General features: G+C 29.3%; 2 protein-coding genes across 2 annotated transcripts; one reads left to right on the top strand and one right to left on the bottom strand.

The window, feature by feature from the left end:
* Positions 1-272: 272 nt before the first annotated feature.
* On the bottom strand, positions 273-1,511 carry LOC130943886 (delta(3,5)-Delta(2,4)-dienoyl-CoA isomerase, peroxisomal-like; the record flags this gene model as incomplete). Its single annotated transcript, XM_057871965.1, has 1 exon — positions 273-1,511. A coding segment is annotated over one exon (1,149 nt), but the record flags the coding sequence as incomplete, so codon positions are not given.
* A 10,491-nt stretch (positions 1,512-12,002) lies between these two features.
* LOC130946063 (protein MIZU-KUSSEI 1) lies at positions 12,003-12,767 on the top strand. Its single transcript, XM_057874744.1, has one exon. The coding sequence runs from the start codon at positions 12,003-12,005 to the stop codon at positions 12,765-12,767; it is 765 nt and encodes a 254-aa protein (XP_057730727.1).
* The last annotated feature ends 6,952 nt before the right edge of the window (positions 12,768-19,719 follow it).

Here is a 19,719-nt window from a genome sequence, read left to right as displayed (position 1 = left end):
GTAGCGCGAAAATGTCTTACACATCTGATGGTTTGATTATCATCCCTAGTTAGCTAGACCTTTTTTTTACAAGAAAAAAATAAAAGATATTAGTTACATTTAAAATGAAATAAATGGCAAGAGTTAACCAAAACATAAAAAGATATTAGTTACATTTAAAATGAAATAAATGGTTTGTAATATATTTTTGGAGTAAACTACTATTTGTACCCACGAAAGTTGAAAACGCTGACATATCTATCCATAAAAAAAAGAAATTACCATTTGTACCCATGAAATATAATTTTTACAAGCAAAATTATCCAAACCCTAAAAAATTAATTAAAATCCCTAAACTACCCCTCTCTCCACCACTACCACTATCATCTTCTCTCCCTTCCTCTCTCTCTCTCAATCTTGATGGAAGCGATGTGGGTGCCATGGCCATCGGAGTCCCTGGGAGAACGGTACTCAAGGGTGTCATTCATCTTGCCATTGGTGGCCTCATAGCCGGCGGAGAAGTAGCGAGCTCCAATAATCTTTCGGTTGCACAAGGCGGCGGGGAAGTCCCTTCCAGCGACGCAGCTGCCAGCTTGATCGAGGTCATCTTTGGAAGGGAAAGCGCGAGAAACGAGGCCCAACTGCTTAGCCTCGGAACCGAAAAATCGGCGAGCTGTCAAGGCCAACTCCATGGCGTTACCGTAGCCAACAATTAATGGCAGTCTCTGAAGAGTGCCGAGATCAGCAACCAGGGCCAAATCAACCTCCTTCACCGAAAAGAACGCGCCTTCCGTGCAATACCTTAAGTCACAGGCTGTCACGATATCAATTGCACCACCGATGCAAGCGCCATGGATACTAGCAATCACTGGCTTTCGGCATCGCTCCAACGCTGTGACAGAATCTTGCATCGCCAGGATCTGCCGACGGAGACTTTCCCCGGCATCGTGGTAGGACTGCGTGATAGATTTCAACTGGGAAATGTCGATGTCGGAGCAAAAGTGATCACCGGCGCCGGATAACACGATGACGTTGACGTCATGGTTGTGGTCCAGGGCATACAGGGCTTTGGGGAACGCAGTGAAGAAATCATGCGTCAGAGCGTTGCGTTGTCTCGAACGATTCAAGTAAAGGTGGAATACCCCTAATTTGGGGTTCTTCTCTACTACCTCTAGGGTTTGTATTTCTCCTCCGCCATTGATTTCCTTAATTTTCCTTTCCAGTTGGGAGGAATAGGGTCGAGGTCGCGATCTCAACTCTCTCTGCCGAGGTGTTCTTCTTCTCCGGCGAAGCGGCAGCAAGTGTTGCTGTGACTGTGAGGATGAAAGAGGGGAGGATGTGGCAAGGAGCCATTGGAGCAGTGGTGGAAAAGAAGGGTGGTGGTTGAGTGAAGAGGGTGGTGGTTGGGTGAAGAAGGTGGTGGTGGAATTTGAGATTGAAAAGGGAAAGAGGGGTGGTGGCTGGGTGAAGAGGGTTAGGGTTAGAAAGATGATTGGGTGAAGGAGGTGGTGTGGTGGTGGAGATAAGGGTAATTTAGGGATTTTAAGTAATTTTTTAGTGTTTGGATAATTTTGTTATGCGAAATCCATATTTCATGGGTACAAATAGTAATTTCTTTTTTCTATGGGTAGATATGTCAGCGTTTTTAACTTTCATGGGTACAAATGGTAGTTTACTCTATATTTTTGTGTATAACTACTTTTGTATGCACAACGCCCACCTCACTTCTGCTTCAAAATGGGAGTTTCTTTTGTTCTTATAAGCTTCAAAAGAGCCAAAGATAATCATCAATTGTTAATACAAAATTACTCACCTGAAACTGCTTTTTACATGGATAGTAGTACTTAGTTATATTTAATATTTCTTTTTTTTGGGTAAATAAAATGAAATTAATATTATTATTGTTGTTGTTGTTATTGTTATTGTAAGTACTATCTTATGATTCATGTCTCTTAGTTTTATATAATGTGTTTAAAATTCCAGGGACATGGATTGAAGACCAAATGCATTAGATGAATGATAAATCTGAAATTTTTACAAGGTATACCATATTTGAAGCTTGCTAATGAGACAAACTATTGATGATTTATTACTATTTTATAGGTATTTTATTTTTGTCATTGTAAGATTTATGGGTCATACTTTCAGTTTGGCTTATTATTTAAAGTCTCACTAATTGATTGGGTTTGTAGTTGATGATAATTTTTTTGGTGATACTTGGATGTTCAGATAAAGAGATGTTTTGCCAAGAATTCTACATTTTTTTCTGCTTTAGTTAGTAATATTCTTTCTTTGAATAATGGTTAATTTCAGGGGTTTGTTTGCCATTGGTAATGGATGCAAGAAGTTAAGGAATCTAATATTAAGTCACAAGGGTTGGAAAGCAATTACTACCGGATGCAAAAAATTTGCACATCTTGAAGTCAATGGATGTCACAACATACATTCGAGTTTTGGGGCTAGAATTCATTGAAAGATCTTGCCAGTATGTACGTAAAATAAGGAATGAATTAACCATTCAATAAATAGGCAACATAAGGAAGCATGTGACACATGTTTGGCCTCTTTATATTTATATTTGGTCAAATTTTTCATTGCTTGCTATGTGTGTTTCTCTGTTTATTTTTCGTTTGTGGTGCTAAGCTCGGCTTTCTATTGGCAGACGTCTTATTGAGTTGGCATTATTTTACTATCAAAGAATTGTTGATGTTGGTCTTCTTTAGGATGGAGAAAGATGCAAGTTCCTATAAACTCTTCAACAGGTAGATTACTCAAACCTTGGGGATGGTGCTATATTTGGTATACCTATTGGCTGTAGGAATTTAAAGGAGCTTCATATCCATTGCTGTTATGAAGTACTTCATTTGCATGCCTATTTGGTTTACCATGTTAAACTTCATTCAAAAACGAATATTTTTGGGATGGCTCGCTTTCAAAATGCTCTCCGTATAATGTGATATAGGAGAATGACTCTAACTCATTTTGTCTCGATACACAATTTTACTAATTTTTCCTTTATCTAAATGGCTTCTATTGGTGATTCCACATTCAAAACTAACATTAGTCAATAAAATCTGAAAACCATGAGAGTTTTGAGACCAGTGAGCTACATGAAAATCAATGTCAAAATGCAGTATTTAACTCGGTTACAGCAATTTATTCACGTCCCATACATAATCTACCATTCTCTTTTGATCTGTTTCATCGTCCAATACTGCATTTCCATTCTGCACACACATGAAAGTGTGTTACGTTTTCTATATATGATATAGTAAATTGATTGGTATATGCTATGATGTTTACGCAACTTTGGCAAAAATTTAAAAACGTTGCTGAAATTAAAACATATTTTTTAGTATGTTACTCATTTTTGTTGAGTTTGAAGATTAGAAGTGTTTTATCCAAATACAGTTTTAGCGTTAGTCTTAAGCTTTTAGCCTTTTTTCTCTTATCTTTTAATTCAATTTTTTTCAAATTTTTGAAAGGTGCAGATAATTCTGTCACAAGTTGAGGTTATTAGTACTTGATTTCAATGACTGATTTATATAGCTTTATTGCATCAGATATCATTTGTTATATGTTAGTACTTTTCCATTTTATATTCCGACCAACTATTTGACTTTATGAAAGTATCTTTTTCCTTCCAAAAGAATAATTCTTTGTTAATAATATATTTTTCGTTACTCTCTCTTAAATCCGCTTTGTTACTTTTTATCTGTTCTGAATCTGCTTTGCTATAGCATATGTTTTTTTTTTTTTAAATTTGTTCTCAATTTAGCTTATATGTTTGTTACATGTTTTTGGTTGCTACAACCATTAGCTAAATACATATGATTCAGACATTCATGTGTTCATTTTTTAAATTTGATATTTTGATTTCTTTTGCTTTGTCTAGATTTATTGCAATTTAAATGGTACTTTATATCATTGTTAGTTTTAAACTTTTTCTTTTTCTCCTTTCAGGAAGTTATTGTAGAATCTTTTAAGCCATCACTCTTACTTTTATTTATTTTTTTCTATTTTTAGATTTTCTTATTATTATTTGAATTTTCAGACAGATTTAAACTATGGATGTAGTTGAGTTTGAGTTTAGTTTTGATAATTTGGGATTAAGTATATTTTGAATTGTATTTAGAAAATAAAAAATAGGATTAATTTTGAATAATGTATCTTTATCTTATAATAATTATTTTGTTTTATTTTAAATTTTCGTGTTAGTGCAATGATTGGTTTTATACATTGTTCAATTAAGGGACCACCAATGAATTTGAAATATGCAGTGATTTCTATAGATGAAAAAGAATTTTAGAAGATAGAAGGGTCATTGAAATTGTACAACTGATATAAGTTTAAAAATTCAATTTCTTTATTATTATTAACTATTGTTATTCAATTTTGATTTCTTTTTCTTTCCACTATTAAGTATTTTTTTTATGGCATATAAAATAAATTTTTTCTCTTTATTTTACTTTTTTTTCCCTATACTTTTTATTTTTATTATGGATGATTTCAATGAAATAGTATGTTGCTTCATATTTGGATTTGAATATTTTGTACTATTAGATGTTAAAAGGATCATGTTAATAAAGATAAATAGTCTAAAATAAAAGGTAAAGTAATATATATGATAAAAATATGGTACAAGAAAAAATTAATGGAAATATATTGTAAATTTATTGGTAAATGTTGTACATGTCAGAATTGACTATTTGAAGTTGGTGTTAGATAATAAGAATATAATTGAATGGATAAAAGCTAAAAAATATGTAAATTGAGAGATGCAGTTTTTGAAGAACGAAATAATTAGCCTTAGGCATATATTCTAGGATCTATTTATTGTGGCCAAACGTAATAGAAAATTCAGAGTCAAGTTAACAAAAGATTGGGATTAAATCGGTTTTGAAAGGAAAATGAATGAGTTGAAGGTTTCGAGAACGTGATTTAGTAAGGAAAATGACATAATGATGTTGGATTTTTCTTTTAGTTGATTTGAATACTATATCCTAAATAATAGTTGGAAGACTTATTTTTCTAATATATTTTTTATATATAGATTGATCATTCCATTGTTAAAAAATTTAAAAATGAAGGGACAAATTAAAATTAAAAATTTATTCATTTTGTATTTAATAATAGAATTCAGGTTATACAAATTTTGAAACTAATCTTAGAACTTAAAACAAAAATAAATTGACTAAGGACAACATAAAATACATTCAAAAAGAACATAAGATCTTAGTATTTTTTTATTTTTAATAGTTTATTTATTATTATAAAATTACGTAAATCAAATTATTATAAAAAATAATTTATGTATTGTAAAAATTAATTTATATATATTAGTTAATAATTTTTTATTATTTAAGTTAATTAAAAACTAATTCTATGTCTTTCAATTTTAATTAACATATATGATATATCTAATATTTTTTTTATTATTTTTGTGCCATCTCCGTGCAACGCACAGGTCGATGCACTAGTGCTAGTATATAAGGTAGCGTTTGTTTTCGGGACAGGACACAGAGATATAGACAATACTTGTTTAAAAAAACTAATTCTATGTCTTTCAATTTTAATTAACATATATGATATATCTAATATTTTTTTTATTATTTTTGTGCCATCTCCGTGCAACGCACAGGTCGATGCACTAGTGCTAGTATATAAGGTAGCGTTTGTTTTCGGGACAGGACACAGAGATATAGACAATACTTGTTTAAAAAGTGTTTGGAAGCAGAGACATGGACACCGGACATATTGTCTCCGAAATAGTTTTTTATACTTTTGTGTCCACTCTTTTACGATGGACAATGATGGACACGGGATTTGGAAAAGTGGACACGAACATTTTTACAAATTTTGTTTTCATTTTTGTCCATAGATATTTTTTATTATTTCACTATTATCCTTCTTATTTTTCCTATTGCGTTGTTCTCTGATATGTACTTTCTTCTTTCTGCTCTTTCTCTATCTCTTTCTTTTCTAGGTACTCTCTCATTTTTGTAGAATTTTTTATTGGGTAGATAATTCTTTTCTTTTTATCGTTTTTACTTCAATACCATTTTAACCTTGTATTATATTATTTGATTTGTAATAAAAATAATAACAAAAATAATTAATCTTAAAATTTTTGAAAGATAAATATTATCAAAAATAAAATTGATCTTTTAAAATGCTAAAAAATCATTTATAAATTATAATTGATTTTATATAATTTAAAGAAAAATCAGTTTTTTTAAAAAAATCAGTTTTTTTTTTTAAAAAATCAGTTTTTAGATAAAAAAAATGGTTTTCTAAATAAAAATAGATTTTTATGTAAAAAACTAATTGTTTTTTCATGTAAAAATGAATTTTTTTAAAAACTTATTTTTTATTTAAAATTAATTTGGCTTATTAATCTAAACAAAATTTTTTATTAATCAAATTCAGATTTATTTTTTTTGGTAATCTTAATCATATGTATTCCTACATATTAATAATAAATTTAAAAATAAAATAATTATATTTATAAATTTTATTTTAATATAAATATTAATATATTTTTTTATTAAAATTTTTTATCTTTTTAAATATTTTTTTTCAAGTTCTGTCTGTACTCCTACGTACTCTCATTTTTTATTAAATTAATTTGTATTTGATGTAAAAATTTTGGAATTACAAGACTATTTTAGTCATTTCATATAATATTTTGTGATGATGCTTTTCAAAATACAATGGAAATGGCGCGCCATACGAAGTTATATCACCAAAAATGTGATATTATTTACCATCTTTACGGGAACGGCTTTAAAAAGAAAAGGGATTTAAGATTTCATCAAAGAGAAGTAATCTTTATTTTATTTTCATTACAACATTACCATCCGAAAATTATTATAACATATTTCTTCTCTTCTTTGATCTTTTGTCGGTGCATTTATGTGAGAGAGGTTCGCTCTAGGTCCGTGGAAGAACACTTCACATGTGTTCACTGCAAGGGAGCTATCTTTAACCATCCAAAGGAATTGGAGGACCATGCTCAACAAAAGTACCAGAAGTACAAGGTTCTGTGCTGTTTCTGCGGTAATGTTTTTCAGACAAAAAAATCTCAATCTATATATTAATAATAAATTTAAAAATAAAATAATTATATTTATAAATTTTATTTTAATATAAATATTAATATATTTTTTTATTAAAATTTTGTCTCTTTAAATATTTTTTTAAGTTTCGTCTGTACTCTTACGTACTCTCATTTTTATTAAATTAATTTGTATTTGATGTAAAAAATTTAAAATCACAAGACTATTTTAATTATTTTATATAATATTTTGTGATGATGCTTTTCAAAACAGGATGGAAATAGCGCGCCATACAAAGTTACATCACCAAAAATGTGATATTATTTGCCATCTTTGCGGAAACGGCTTTAAAAAGAAAAGGGATTTGAGATTTCATCAAAGAGAGGTAATTATTATATTATTTTAATTACGACATTACCATCAGAAAATTATTATAATATATCCCTTCTCCTCTTTGATCTTTTGTCGGTGCATTTATGTGGGAGAGGTTCGCTCTGGACTAGTAGAAGAACAGTTCACGTGTGTTCAATGTAAGGGAGCTGTCTTCAATCATCCGAATAACTTAGAGGACCATGCTCAACAAAAACACCAGGAGTATAAGATTTTGTGCTGTTTCTGTGGTAATATTTTTCAAACGAAAAAGAATCTCAATCTACATCTGAGAGAGGTAATTTTTTCTCAATCATCTTCTTTTCTTTCTTTTTTCCAAGTGTTTTATTTTCTGTCTTTCTTTCGTGTAGTGCTTTCACTCTTAAGGAAAATACAAAAGGCAGTAATACCATTGCTGTTTCTTCAATCTAAGCTCATGGTAAAGAATCCTAGTGCTTTTTTTTTTCTTTTGGTTCCTGATCCGTCAATTTGCTATAATTCGGCTCAGGTAAAACTAAAACTATAAATCAGAATTAATCTGGTTAAAATTAAATACACACGTGCGTATAGGAGTACGTAGAGAGTACTATTTTGCTCTCCTAACGAACTTATCATATACAATCAGACAAATTTATATTATTAAATCATTTATGTGCGTAAGTTATGAACGACTATTCTAGTACAAATCACTTTTAATGCTAGCTAAAATATAATTTTTCTTATGAAATTAAAAAAATATTTATTATATAAGATCATATAATTTATCAATATAAAGTTATAAATTGATAAAGGATAAAAAGTAGAAAAATAACTATTAATAAATACATTTGATAAATTAAAAAATAATATCTAACAAAAAATTGACTGCTACAGCATCGAGGAAGTTTAGACAACAAAGTTTTTGCCACCTCTTCTATGTGTATGTGGTATGAAAAAAAAAACAAATTATGGTATAATTTTTGTCAAGAAGCCAATAAAGATTTATCAGATATAGAGAAACCTGATAAAATGAAACATGTTCGTACTTGAATACGGGACAGTCTAATCCAACTCATTTATACCAGGACCTGTTAACGTCCAAACAAAACACTAGGGCTTGTTAAGTAGATTAAGTTCCCTATGTACGACTAGACCCAATCACCATAGGCCTGATCCTCGACTACGCTTAAGCAGGTTTTAAGGTGATAATTACCTCCAAGACCAAAAAAAAAAATTGTTGATAATCACCTCATAGAATGTAATTTTTCACACCGAAAGGGGAGTAATTACTCGTTCTAATATGAAGTCATTTCTAAGGCAGGACTCACTCAACCTCTTATTTTATAAATATCCTAACATTCAAGTATTTTTTTATTTAATTTTTATATTATCTACTAAAATTTTTTTACTAACTTAAATATTATAGTCGCTTGTAGATATTTTTTTACCACCTTTCAGGCGAAAACGACAAAAACCTCCCAAATCGTTTGAACCTGATATTTAGTAGGTCCAACATTTTTATTTTCGATTTCAGGTAATATTCGTAACAAAATACATAAATGAATCTTAACTATACAATTACACATGATAATTAATTTTGAAATATTTCATTGCTGTATGAAAAAAATATTTAAAAATCTTGTAAAAAAGAGAAGGATGTGCAAGATACGAAACAAAAAGTGTAATAATAGGTATTAATTGTACAATGTAATAAATTATTAATGATTTAATGATCCATAGATTAATCTGACTAATGAAACCATATATATCAAACAAATAAGAAGAAAAACATTATCTTAAAAATAAACTATTATTTATATTTATAAAGTTGAAAATATGATATCTATCTATAAAAATAGAAATCGCTTCACCACTACTACCATCATCTATTCCTCCCCCCTCCCCTTCCCCTTTTTCTCTCTAAATATTCTTAGCGACTCCAATTCCAAACTCTACCACCACTCTCCTCCCCAACTACCACCATCACTGTCTTCATTACCATCACCACCACCACCATCGCCTCCCTTTCTGATCTCTTCCCTCCACCTCTTCGACCCCGATCTCAACTGTAAGCTCCGCTTTCCCCTTACTTTCTGAAACTTCAACTCCATCGCTTCCTCCTCTATTGTTTCATCCATCAAATTCAGCAACATAATAAACTACACAAAAAGATTTAAACACACCCTTACACTCAAAACAACATAATAAATTTCAAAATTTTCTCTCTTTTTTTTCACAAAAAAATACTTTCTCCCACCTGCCTAAATCACTAATGTTCCAACTAATCTGATGTTATGTTCATCTAAATATATTCTTTATGTTAGAGTAAGATGCAAATCTAGGTTAATTCATTTGAGTACTTCATTAGTAGCACTAACATAATAAATATTTTCTCCCAAAATTTTTTTAACTAAATATGTTCTTTACTACCTCAGGAGAATATTGTGCTTACTCCATCATAAATACATGAATTTGACTTTAACACAATCTTAAATTTTAGAATAAAATTGTCTTCAGTAAAAAGATCGTTTTGTATTTTTAATATGGGAGTAGAAGGTGGTGTTTTTGAATAAAGTGAGAATTTTGTGTGTTTTTTATTTATATGAATACCACAAATCTGATCAGGTGTTTTAATTTTTTTTTGTTTTTGTTAATAACCACAAATCTGAGAGTCAGATTTGTGGTTTAAATTTTTTTTTTAAAAAAATACAAATTTAAGGGTCAGATTTGTAATCCTATGAAATCTGACCCTCAGATTTTTCTACTCCTCTAAATTTAAAAAAAAAATAATAATCCATATTTAAAAAAAACACAGCAATGATCCATAACGATGAATTACACATAATTTTTTTTCATATAAAAAAATTAGCTTAAAAAGATACTTATGTTTTTACCAAGAGAGAAAATGCAAAAAAGTATACTGTGATAACTTTGTTTAAGTTAGAACTGACACATATTTGTGGGTGTCCATTAACTGAAAACAATTTAAAATAATCCCTTTTCAGGATAAATATCTTGCTATTTTTAAGTAAACGCTGCCATTTCTTTTACAATTAAAAAGAGGGGAAAGAAGGGAATGAAATAGAATATTGCCAAAGTGTCAACTCCTAATAGAATATTGCCAAAAGTGGAGACCTTGGAAGTTAAACGCTTCCAAGTTCCAACTTTTATTTATTTATTTATTTATTTTCGTTATTTTTCATCTAATTTAATAGCTTTTATCTTTTTTGGTAAATACAACACAAGTTTGTTATAAAATATTGTTTTGTAAAACTCTGTTGAAATTCCAAATAATAATTATAGAGAGTGATAAAATAAAATTTAAATTAAGCAATTAATTTATTAATATATTAAGAAAAAAAATTGACCTGTACTTATTTTGCTCTCCTAAAGTGTACATGTTAGCGAAAAGCAAAAGTAAGATGTAACTATTAGATTATTTAGTGGCACACTGAAAATTATTGACCTAATAATATTTAAACTTTTCATTTGTAAATTTTACTAATTTATACAATTTAGATTAATCAAATCATATTGTGTACCATACAATGTAATCTAAAGGTTAGATTGTGATGACGGCCGCGGTGTATGTTCTATGTTTTAATTTCTTTACTTTTTTTAAGGGACAATAAAAGTTTACCAACAAAAATTTACATATCCAAAAATCTAAAATTAGACAGTTAAAATCCAAATAGTACAGATTCAAAATTTATGTTTCTAATTATTCCTAATATTTTTTTCTACTTGTTGATCATATTTATTCCTCGCCAGACAACAGCAATGACATACTGCTGCTTTGGTTACTACATATGGTTTCCAACGGAAAAAAGTACAGCTCTAAGCCATTACTAATTATGTTGTTTTTTATATGAATTAATCAAAATTGTTATTTAACTACAATCATGTTTTTCTTAAGACGCTGCACCCAGATTTGAACCTTGGTGAATACAGAGAGTATTGAAAAGCAATCATTAAGTGTTGTGTGGATGAGTGTGTAGTGTGGATGTATTGTAATATTTAAAACTTGAGAATTGTCTAATCTATCTGATCAAAAATAAAAAATAAAATAAAAAACAATAAATTTTAATAACCTTACATTCTTCTATTATTATTACCACCTCTTAAAATAGAATTACCACAAAAGAATTGAAACTAAGAAGCTTATAGAACAATAGAGAACTGATTTATTTACAGTAATAGTCACCTATCTGGCTATCTTTGTTTGGCTCATCTTATTTGAAACAGAACCAAAACAAAAAACAAACAAGTTAACCACTTCTCACAAATCTCTTGATAAGAAATAATAGAGAAGCAATCTAATTCAACTAATACTTTAAATACCTAACCAGAAGTCAGTACCATGAAAACGAAAACATGAAAAAAAAGGATTAAAATTACTAAATCCACCATATATCAAAATCATAATTAAAACCCCCTCAACGTGGAATCCACAACTTAAAGTAGTTTTCTTCACACCTTCTATAAACTCCTTCCAAATTCAACAAACCACGAAACCATTAATTCAACCGGAATTTCCCCCTAGAAATTAAATATAAACCTAATTAACCACAAAACTTTCCTTTATTCCTCATTATTTCCATTATCTCGACTTAAGTAATGGCACCACAACTGCCGCAGCCCCAGCCGCCGCCGCCTCCGCCTCCAAAACCACCAGTACAAAGAGAAGATTCAGGCGCCACGGCAAAGAAGAGCTCGGCTCTCAACATGCCGATCTCCCTACAACCAGCATACAGCAAGAGAAGAACTCCTTCAAGATCCGAAAGATTCTTTCGAAAGTTCAAGTCGACGTTCCGATCATTACCCATCGTGGTGCCGCCGTGTAATATGCCAACAGTCCCCAGGACCCGTCCTGGAGACCTGCAGATACACGGCGGCAAGAGAATAACCGGTACGCTATTCGGCCACAGAAAATCTAGGGTTAACCTTGCATTCCAAGAAACACCTAATACTCTCCCGTTCCTTCTCTTGGAGCTGGCTATCCCAACGGGAAAGCTGCTCCAAGACATGGGAACTGGGATGAATAGAATCGCCATGGAGTGCGAAAAGCAGCCACGGAACGATAAGGTTGAACTTGTTGACGAACCATGTTGGACGATGTTTTGCAATGGAAAGAAAATGGGTTATGGGGTGAAGAGGGAACCCACGGATGAGGACCTGAGCGTGATGCAGCTTCTGCATGCGGTGTCCATGGCGGTCGGCGTGCTGCCGGAGGAGATGTCGGACCCTCACGACGGCGAGTTCTCGTACATGAGAGCGCATTTCGAGCGCGTGGTTGGGTCCAAGGACTCTGAGACTTACTACATGACGATGCCTCATGGGAACAATGGACTTGAACTTACTGTGTTCTTCGTGAGGGTTTGATTGGAGAGAAAAGTTTGATTGTTTTTGTTGTCCATAGGATCTTTCGGTTCCACAGGCTAAAGATTATTTCATTAGAAGTTTTAGTTTTGTTTAAAAATTTACTGATCACCAATTAATTATTGTATATATAAAATAAAATTTAAAATTTTATCACTTATTCAAATGGAGGAGTAAATTTTATTCTTTTGATAACAAAATAAAAATTACAACTCAGCTTTTGTGGGGCAATGTTTTTTCCCAATTTCGCTACCATTTCCATACAAAGCGTGGCTGAAATGTTAAATATGAGCGAGAAATATAGTACAAAGCATAGTTCTTAAACCAAATCGAACACACCAATTGGTTAATCGAAAATAAATTATTTGACTAATTTAATTGACCTCAAAAATCACTTGACAAAAAATTACTTACAAAATTGGCCGAACTGATAATTAATTGGCAAATTATTGGAATTGACCAATTTATTTAAAAATTTCTGGTTCAGTATCAACCCCTCAAAACGGTGCCATTTAATCTTAAAAAAAAGACGCAGTTGCCAGCCTTATTCCACTCTTTTTCTCTGAAAAATGAAAATTGAACATTCATTTGGAGAACTTTAGTTCCCAAACACAGTCAGCAGCTCCGTGCCCCGCAGCCCCCAGCCACTGTCTGTCTTCGTAGTCATCGCCGAAGTCTTCTCCGACGGAAACACGCGTCGCGTGTGGAAAATCTGTTGTTATCGTAGGAAGTTCTGTTGCGTGTGGAGGCGCTGTCGCCATCCTAGGAAGCTGTGTTGTCGTCGTAGGAAGTTGTGTTACCGTCGTGTGGAAGTTCTATTGCTAATATATATTTTTGACAAATATCACAAGGAGAATTATATGGTAAAGATATTTACTGATTTTTCTTTTAATAGAATGAAAGAGATATTAATAAAAGTAGGATCCACATTTTAAATAATAATAAAATAATAAAAAATAATTATAAAATGAATTATATTCTCTCTATACCACTCACATCTGTACACTAGAGTACCCATATCACAAATGTCAAATTTTTTATATTTTTTTGATGAATAATTTGATTGTAGAAAATTACTCCTCAATTTTGACACATATTTATTTTCAACTTACTCCATTATTCTTTTTCTTCGTTGAGCTCCATCAATTTTGGCATCACACTACTCTCAATTTAGGATGATATTACTCATTCTTCATCTTCAAAATCTCAATTTATTCTTCAATTTCAAGATCTCATCTCATTCTTTGTTAAAAATTTTTGTTGAGAATTTTTTATGGTCAATAAATGTCAAAATAAATAGTATTTTTGACGATTAATAAGGTATCACAAAAAATATATTCTCAAATTTTTCTAACAAATTATTTTTGACGGCCAATATTTATCAAAATAAGATTTAAACTTTTTTTACAATTACTTATATGTCAAAAATACTATTTTTGACAAAACTTTTATTAACATATTTTTACAGTTAAAATAGTGTCAAAATTTATTTTTTTGACGAATTTTAATTTTTTTTGACACATAATAATCCTAAAAAATAGTCTATATTGTTGTAGTGTTTGCCGGTAGTTTTTACTCCTCTGTCGTCGCCGCCATCACTCCCCTTCATCCCTCGCCGCCGGTAAGCTATGTCCTTTAATTTGTGTTGTTTTTAATAATATTGAGTTGCTAATTTTTAGATTTTTTTGATAATACTTTTGTAGTTTTGTTAATAATATCGGGTTTTTATGCTGAATGTCTGAATTGCTGAATGATTTTGTCAAATAGTTTTTGCTGAAGTTAATTTCGTTCATAGTTGTTTTTGTTGTATGTTAAAGATGGAACAATCACAAAGTGATCAACGGTATGAGTTGCGCTTTTGATTGGTTGAAAACTTGTTTGTTAATGTTTCTTTTGATAGTAGAACATTATGTGTTTGTCATTATGCGTGTTTTGATTTATTTTTAGTTATGAATTTTGATGTTTGAAGTTATTTGTAAACTTTTAATGTTAAATTGTGGATAATTTATTATGTAAAATTGTGAAATTTTAAATTTTATTAAGTTAAAAATTATTGAATTTAAAATTATATATTAATTTTTTAATAATTTTATTTAATATTTAATTTAACCGGTTGAACTCCGATTAAATTTCAGTCAAACCATTAAACCAATAAATCAATGACTTCATTAATTTATTGACCAATCCAATTCTCACCATATTAATTGACCAATCCATACGTAAATAACACTGTTAATTTTTTTTTTCGAATTTTTGTATTTGTTCTATTTAATTTCGCTGCGTTATCTACTGATTTTTTTTATCACTTATTTTGTTTTCAATCAAAATTTGTAAATCTGCAACTTAAGTCTTCATGAAATAAATTATTAATTCTGTCACATCATTTAGTTAAAATTTTTTATATTAGAATGAATACATTTGATGTTATTCTTTATAAATTTATGTGTTATTTTATATATTCGTCTTCTTCTTATACGTAAATATCCCTGTTGATTCTCTTTTGAATTTTTGCACTTGTTCTATTTAATTCCGCTGCATTATCTATAGATTTGTTCACTTATTTTCTTTTCTATTAAAATTTGTAAATTTACTCAAATCTTCATGAAATAAGTTCTTGGTTCTATCACATTATTTTGTTGAAAATTTCAGTGTTAGAATGAAGACATTTCGGTGTTATGTTCTAAATTTTTATGTATTGTTTTATATATGAGATAAGCATTCAGTTTATTAAATGTGATATTTTTAAAAAGATTCAATATTTTGTGTCATGTTACTGAATTTTCATGTCAATTTTAAGAAATTTTGGTGTTATATATCTTGTTTTATTTTATAAACTCAATGTGATCTCTTAATATGTAATTTATTTTCTACATTTTATGTCATTGTGTTTAAATTTCGGTGTCACTTTAGATAAATTTCGGTACTATTTTTATTTCTGCCAAGAATTTAATCCAATAAGTATGAACCTATATCCATTCAACTAAATAAGATTGCAATACAATACAAACATGTTCATTCAAGTCTAATACGAGAAGTAATGTTCTTAAAAAAAGAAATAAGAGCAATGAAAAAAAAAGAAGGAAAAAAGAATAATAAATAAGAAGAAAAAATACAACATTAAAAAAGATATTTCTGTATCAAAGAAGAAGAAATAACTGTAATAACACATGAAGAAGAGAAGGAGATGAAGAAATAAAAATAAAATACAGCAATAACAATACCAATAAAAAAAGGAGAAGGCGGAAACAACGAGCAAAAAAAAGAAGAAATACGAAAAATAATTGTATAAGTGAATTTTGTTAGATTTAAAACAACTCAATTAGACTTGGTTGTCAAAAAGATTTAGATGTGTGTAGCAACGCAACAATAATAGTACTAACAGAAAAAGAAAGAAGAAGCAGAACCAAGAACAACGCATAAAAAAAAGAAACATACACTGATAAAAAGAAGAAAATCTGCGTGTGATTTCATGCGTACTTTGTTTGAGTGGATTTTATTAGATTTAAACGAACTTAATTAAATTTAGCTAAAAAAAAAAACTTAAATATGAGGCATAATTATTTTAGTATACATAGAATATAATTGTTAGCAACTAATTTCGGTCGTTATATTAGCAAGTAGCAACTAATCTAGTAGTAAATTCATTATCCCAATATGCCATCAATTTTGGTAACTAAAGAATCAATTACTAATATGTAACTGATATATTGGTGCTAATTAGTGACTATGTTTTAATTTCAATCACAGACTATATTTAAAATGTACCAAAATAACTTGGTCACCTTTTAAAGGTTATGCAAATGTTACTAAATTAGTTTTTAAAATATAAATTGGTCACAAAATCTATCACTGATGAGCAATTAAAATGCAAAAAAAATGTGTTTTCTAAAACCTTAAGTGTTAGTTTGAGTTGGCTTATTTGAATGAAAAAAAATATTTTTTTTAAAAAAATAAAATATTTTTATTAAGTTTTATACATGTTTAGATACATCTTTTTAAAAAAATACTTTTATTACAAAAGTAAATTATATTTATTTTTTCTAAAAGCCAACAATACTCTATTTAAAAAAAACAAAAATAAAATACACTTTTAATATTTAAAATTTCTTTTAATAACTTTATCCAAATATAAAATAACTTTTGCCTATTAAATTTTTTTTAAAAAGATAAAAAAAAATAAGTATTTTTTTCAAAAACTAATCCAAACTAACTCTAAATTATTGTTGATTTTAATAATCTTAATAGTTGCACAACAACAATAATAACAACTATTAGTAGACATTATTATAGTTTACAACTCTATTATTCAAAGTACTAAAATTGGACCATTTAATCATATATTAATCTGCAGATCAAAAAGTAAATAAAAAATTTTCTTCAGCTTCACACAGAACTCACCATATACCTATAATGTAGTCAATTATTCATGTGAACCAGTTACTCAGAAAATTAAACATGATATTCAAGATCTGGATCCATGTGAACCAACGACCCACATCGGGCAAAATTATCATGCACTATCATAAACAAGATTATACTCACAACAATATTTAACATAAGCTTCATGTAGGAAAGAAGAGAAAACAAAAAGAACGAGGTGAAAGAAAGATTTTACATTACTGATTTCATATCCAGCAACCAACGTTGATGTGTTGGAAAATATATATATTAATATATTTTGTACTTCTAATTAACACTTTTATGCTTGATTATATGTTATTTACATCACAACTAATCAGATTGGACATCAATTCGAGCTTTAGTGAAAATTTGTGCCCGCTTTTGTGTTTGGATCACAATTTTTTGGCTTGTAGAAAAGCTAAGAAAATTATATATAACTATTATGAAGATCATTGGTGCTGAATCACTAGAAAGAGGTCAAATATTGCATGGAAATTGCAAGAGTGAAGGAATAACTTCAATAAGAATGTCCTGCAAGTATACTGAACAAATGGTTATATTTTTAATAATAGTAGTTCATTATAAAAAAATGGCACACTTTAAGGTTAGCTAAAATAATAAATAGTTTAATACGGTATTATCTTTGGTCATAATTGTTATAAATTTATTGTTTGCAAAGGTTGTTCTTTTTTCAAATGACTATATAGATTTTAGATGGAAATAGTTTAAGGTAAATTTAAGAAATAATTTAGATAGTAATTTTGTATTATTTATAATTTTGTATAGAATTAGACTTGACATTTCAATTTCTTTGATTTAAAGTTGTATAGGAATATTAGACAGAGTATATAAATGTGACTGTTCTTGAAAAAAATAAATCGAAGATATTGAACAAAAAATGATAAAAGTGCAACTGAAAAGAAGTGCAAAGACAAAGATCAAGATGAATGGCATAGGACAAAGTGCACTTTCATAAGACTATCCAAGAGAACTATTTTAAATTATCGTCTGAGTTCTTCATTTGCACAATGGTCGTCTCAAAATTTAGAGATCACTTGCGCTTACCACAGTTCATCATCACAGAAACAAGCTTCAAACAAAAAGACATTGAACTTCTGATTTGTTTATTCAAGGTATGCTCAAGACATTAAAATAATGTTACTAAAAAAATCATAAGTTTGTTATGATTATTATTATCATTTGATTTTAAATCACTTATTTCAACTTACTAAGATAGTAAACTTCTAGTTTCTATCTTGACTCAGAAAATTATTGTATGTAATTCATAAAATCGTAAGACAAAATATTGTACAATAATATATAAAAGAATAACATTGTTTAATTTTTGCATAAGATATTTTTTTCTTTTTTTATTTGCTTTATGTAATATTTTATTTTGGAGTTCAGCGAAAATCGAATTTTAGGTTTTTTGGATATAAAGCTCTGATATCATGTTATAAAATTACTCATTCCAAAAGTTTAAGCTGATAGAAGAAGGTAACATTAATGACATCTCTAATAGAAACAAATGGAAAAAAATATGTTAATGCAACAGGAATAAGCCACAAAAACGTAGAAAACTATCATGTAAAATACAAAAATATTTTGTTTTTAAGATCAACTATTAAAGTAACGCTCTAATAAATTCAAATAAAGGAAAATCATTAATATTATTATTATCATTATCATCAACAAAAATACGATAATTAGTGCTTATAGAAAAGATTCAGAGAAGTATTCAATCGCATTAAAATGAAAACAAGAGGAGTTTCTTCAAAATGCTTACACAGAAGACCCAAGTCGAGAAGGAGAGAACACCGATCATAAGAGAGTGAGAGGTGGGTATGAGAGTTTAAAAAGACATACTTATTTTAGTCCTTTCATATTATATTTTAGTTTTATTCATCTCTATCCAAATATAATATTAGAGTTTATTTTAGTGGCATAAATATTATTTTTTAGTGTCTTTATTTTATCTGTCCCAATATTATATGATATCCTGTTCCACAAAAATAAATCAATTATTTTTTACATACAAGTTATTTTATTATACAAGTCATTTTTTTCTAAATTACTCTCATGTGCACGTCTTACGCAAGCACATTTCACGTGCCTCTTAATTTAACAGATTTCAATCAACGCGCACATTCTTCTTCATGCCGTTACTGCACGTGCTTCTTCTTTTCTTTGTTATCGTCGTCACCAACACCACCACCACCTCCTCCTCCTTCTCTTTCTCTTTATTTTTTCATTGGAATTTCTTCTCCTCCTTCTCCTCCTTATTATCTCGTTGTTGAAGATAATGAATAATTCAAGTTCAGATTATCAATTGAACCAAAACGAAATTGATTATTGTTTTGAATCCAATCAAGTAGCTGAGGTATGGTTCGATTCTAATTAATTTTTTCGTTAGTAGTTTATGATTCTGTAGGTAAATAATGTTTAATCATTGATGGTTTGAATTGAATGTAATGTGAAAGTTCTGCATTAAAGAAAATATTTTTCTGTATTTGCAGCAAATTTGGGTGTAACACGAAGATATTTGGGTGTATTC

This window comes from Arachis stenosperma, chromosome 8 (genome assembly GCF_014773155.1).
Source record: "Arachis stenosperma cultivar V10309 chromosome 8, arast.V10309.gnm1.PFL2, whole genome shotgun sequence".
In the NCBI taxonomy this organism is placed as follows: Eukaryota; Viridiplantae; Streptophyta; class Magnoliopsida; order Fabales; family Fabaceae; genus Arachis; species Arachis stenosperma.
The sequence above is the reverse complement of the archived record's forward strand: the minus strand, read 5'-3'. Positions and strand labels throughout refer to the sequence as shown.

Coding starts and splice junctions, on each gene's coding strand:
- LOC130946063 (XM_057874744.1), top strand. CDS start 12,003: ATGGCACCACAACTGCCGCAGCCCCAGCCGCCGCCGCCTCCGCCTCCA.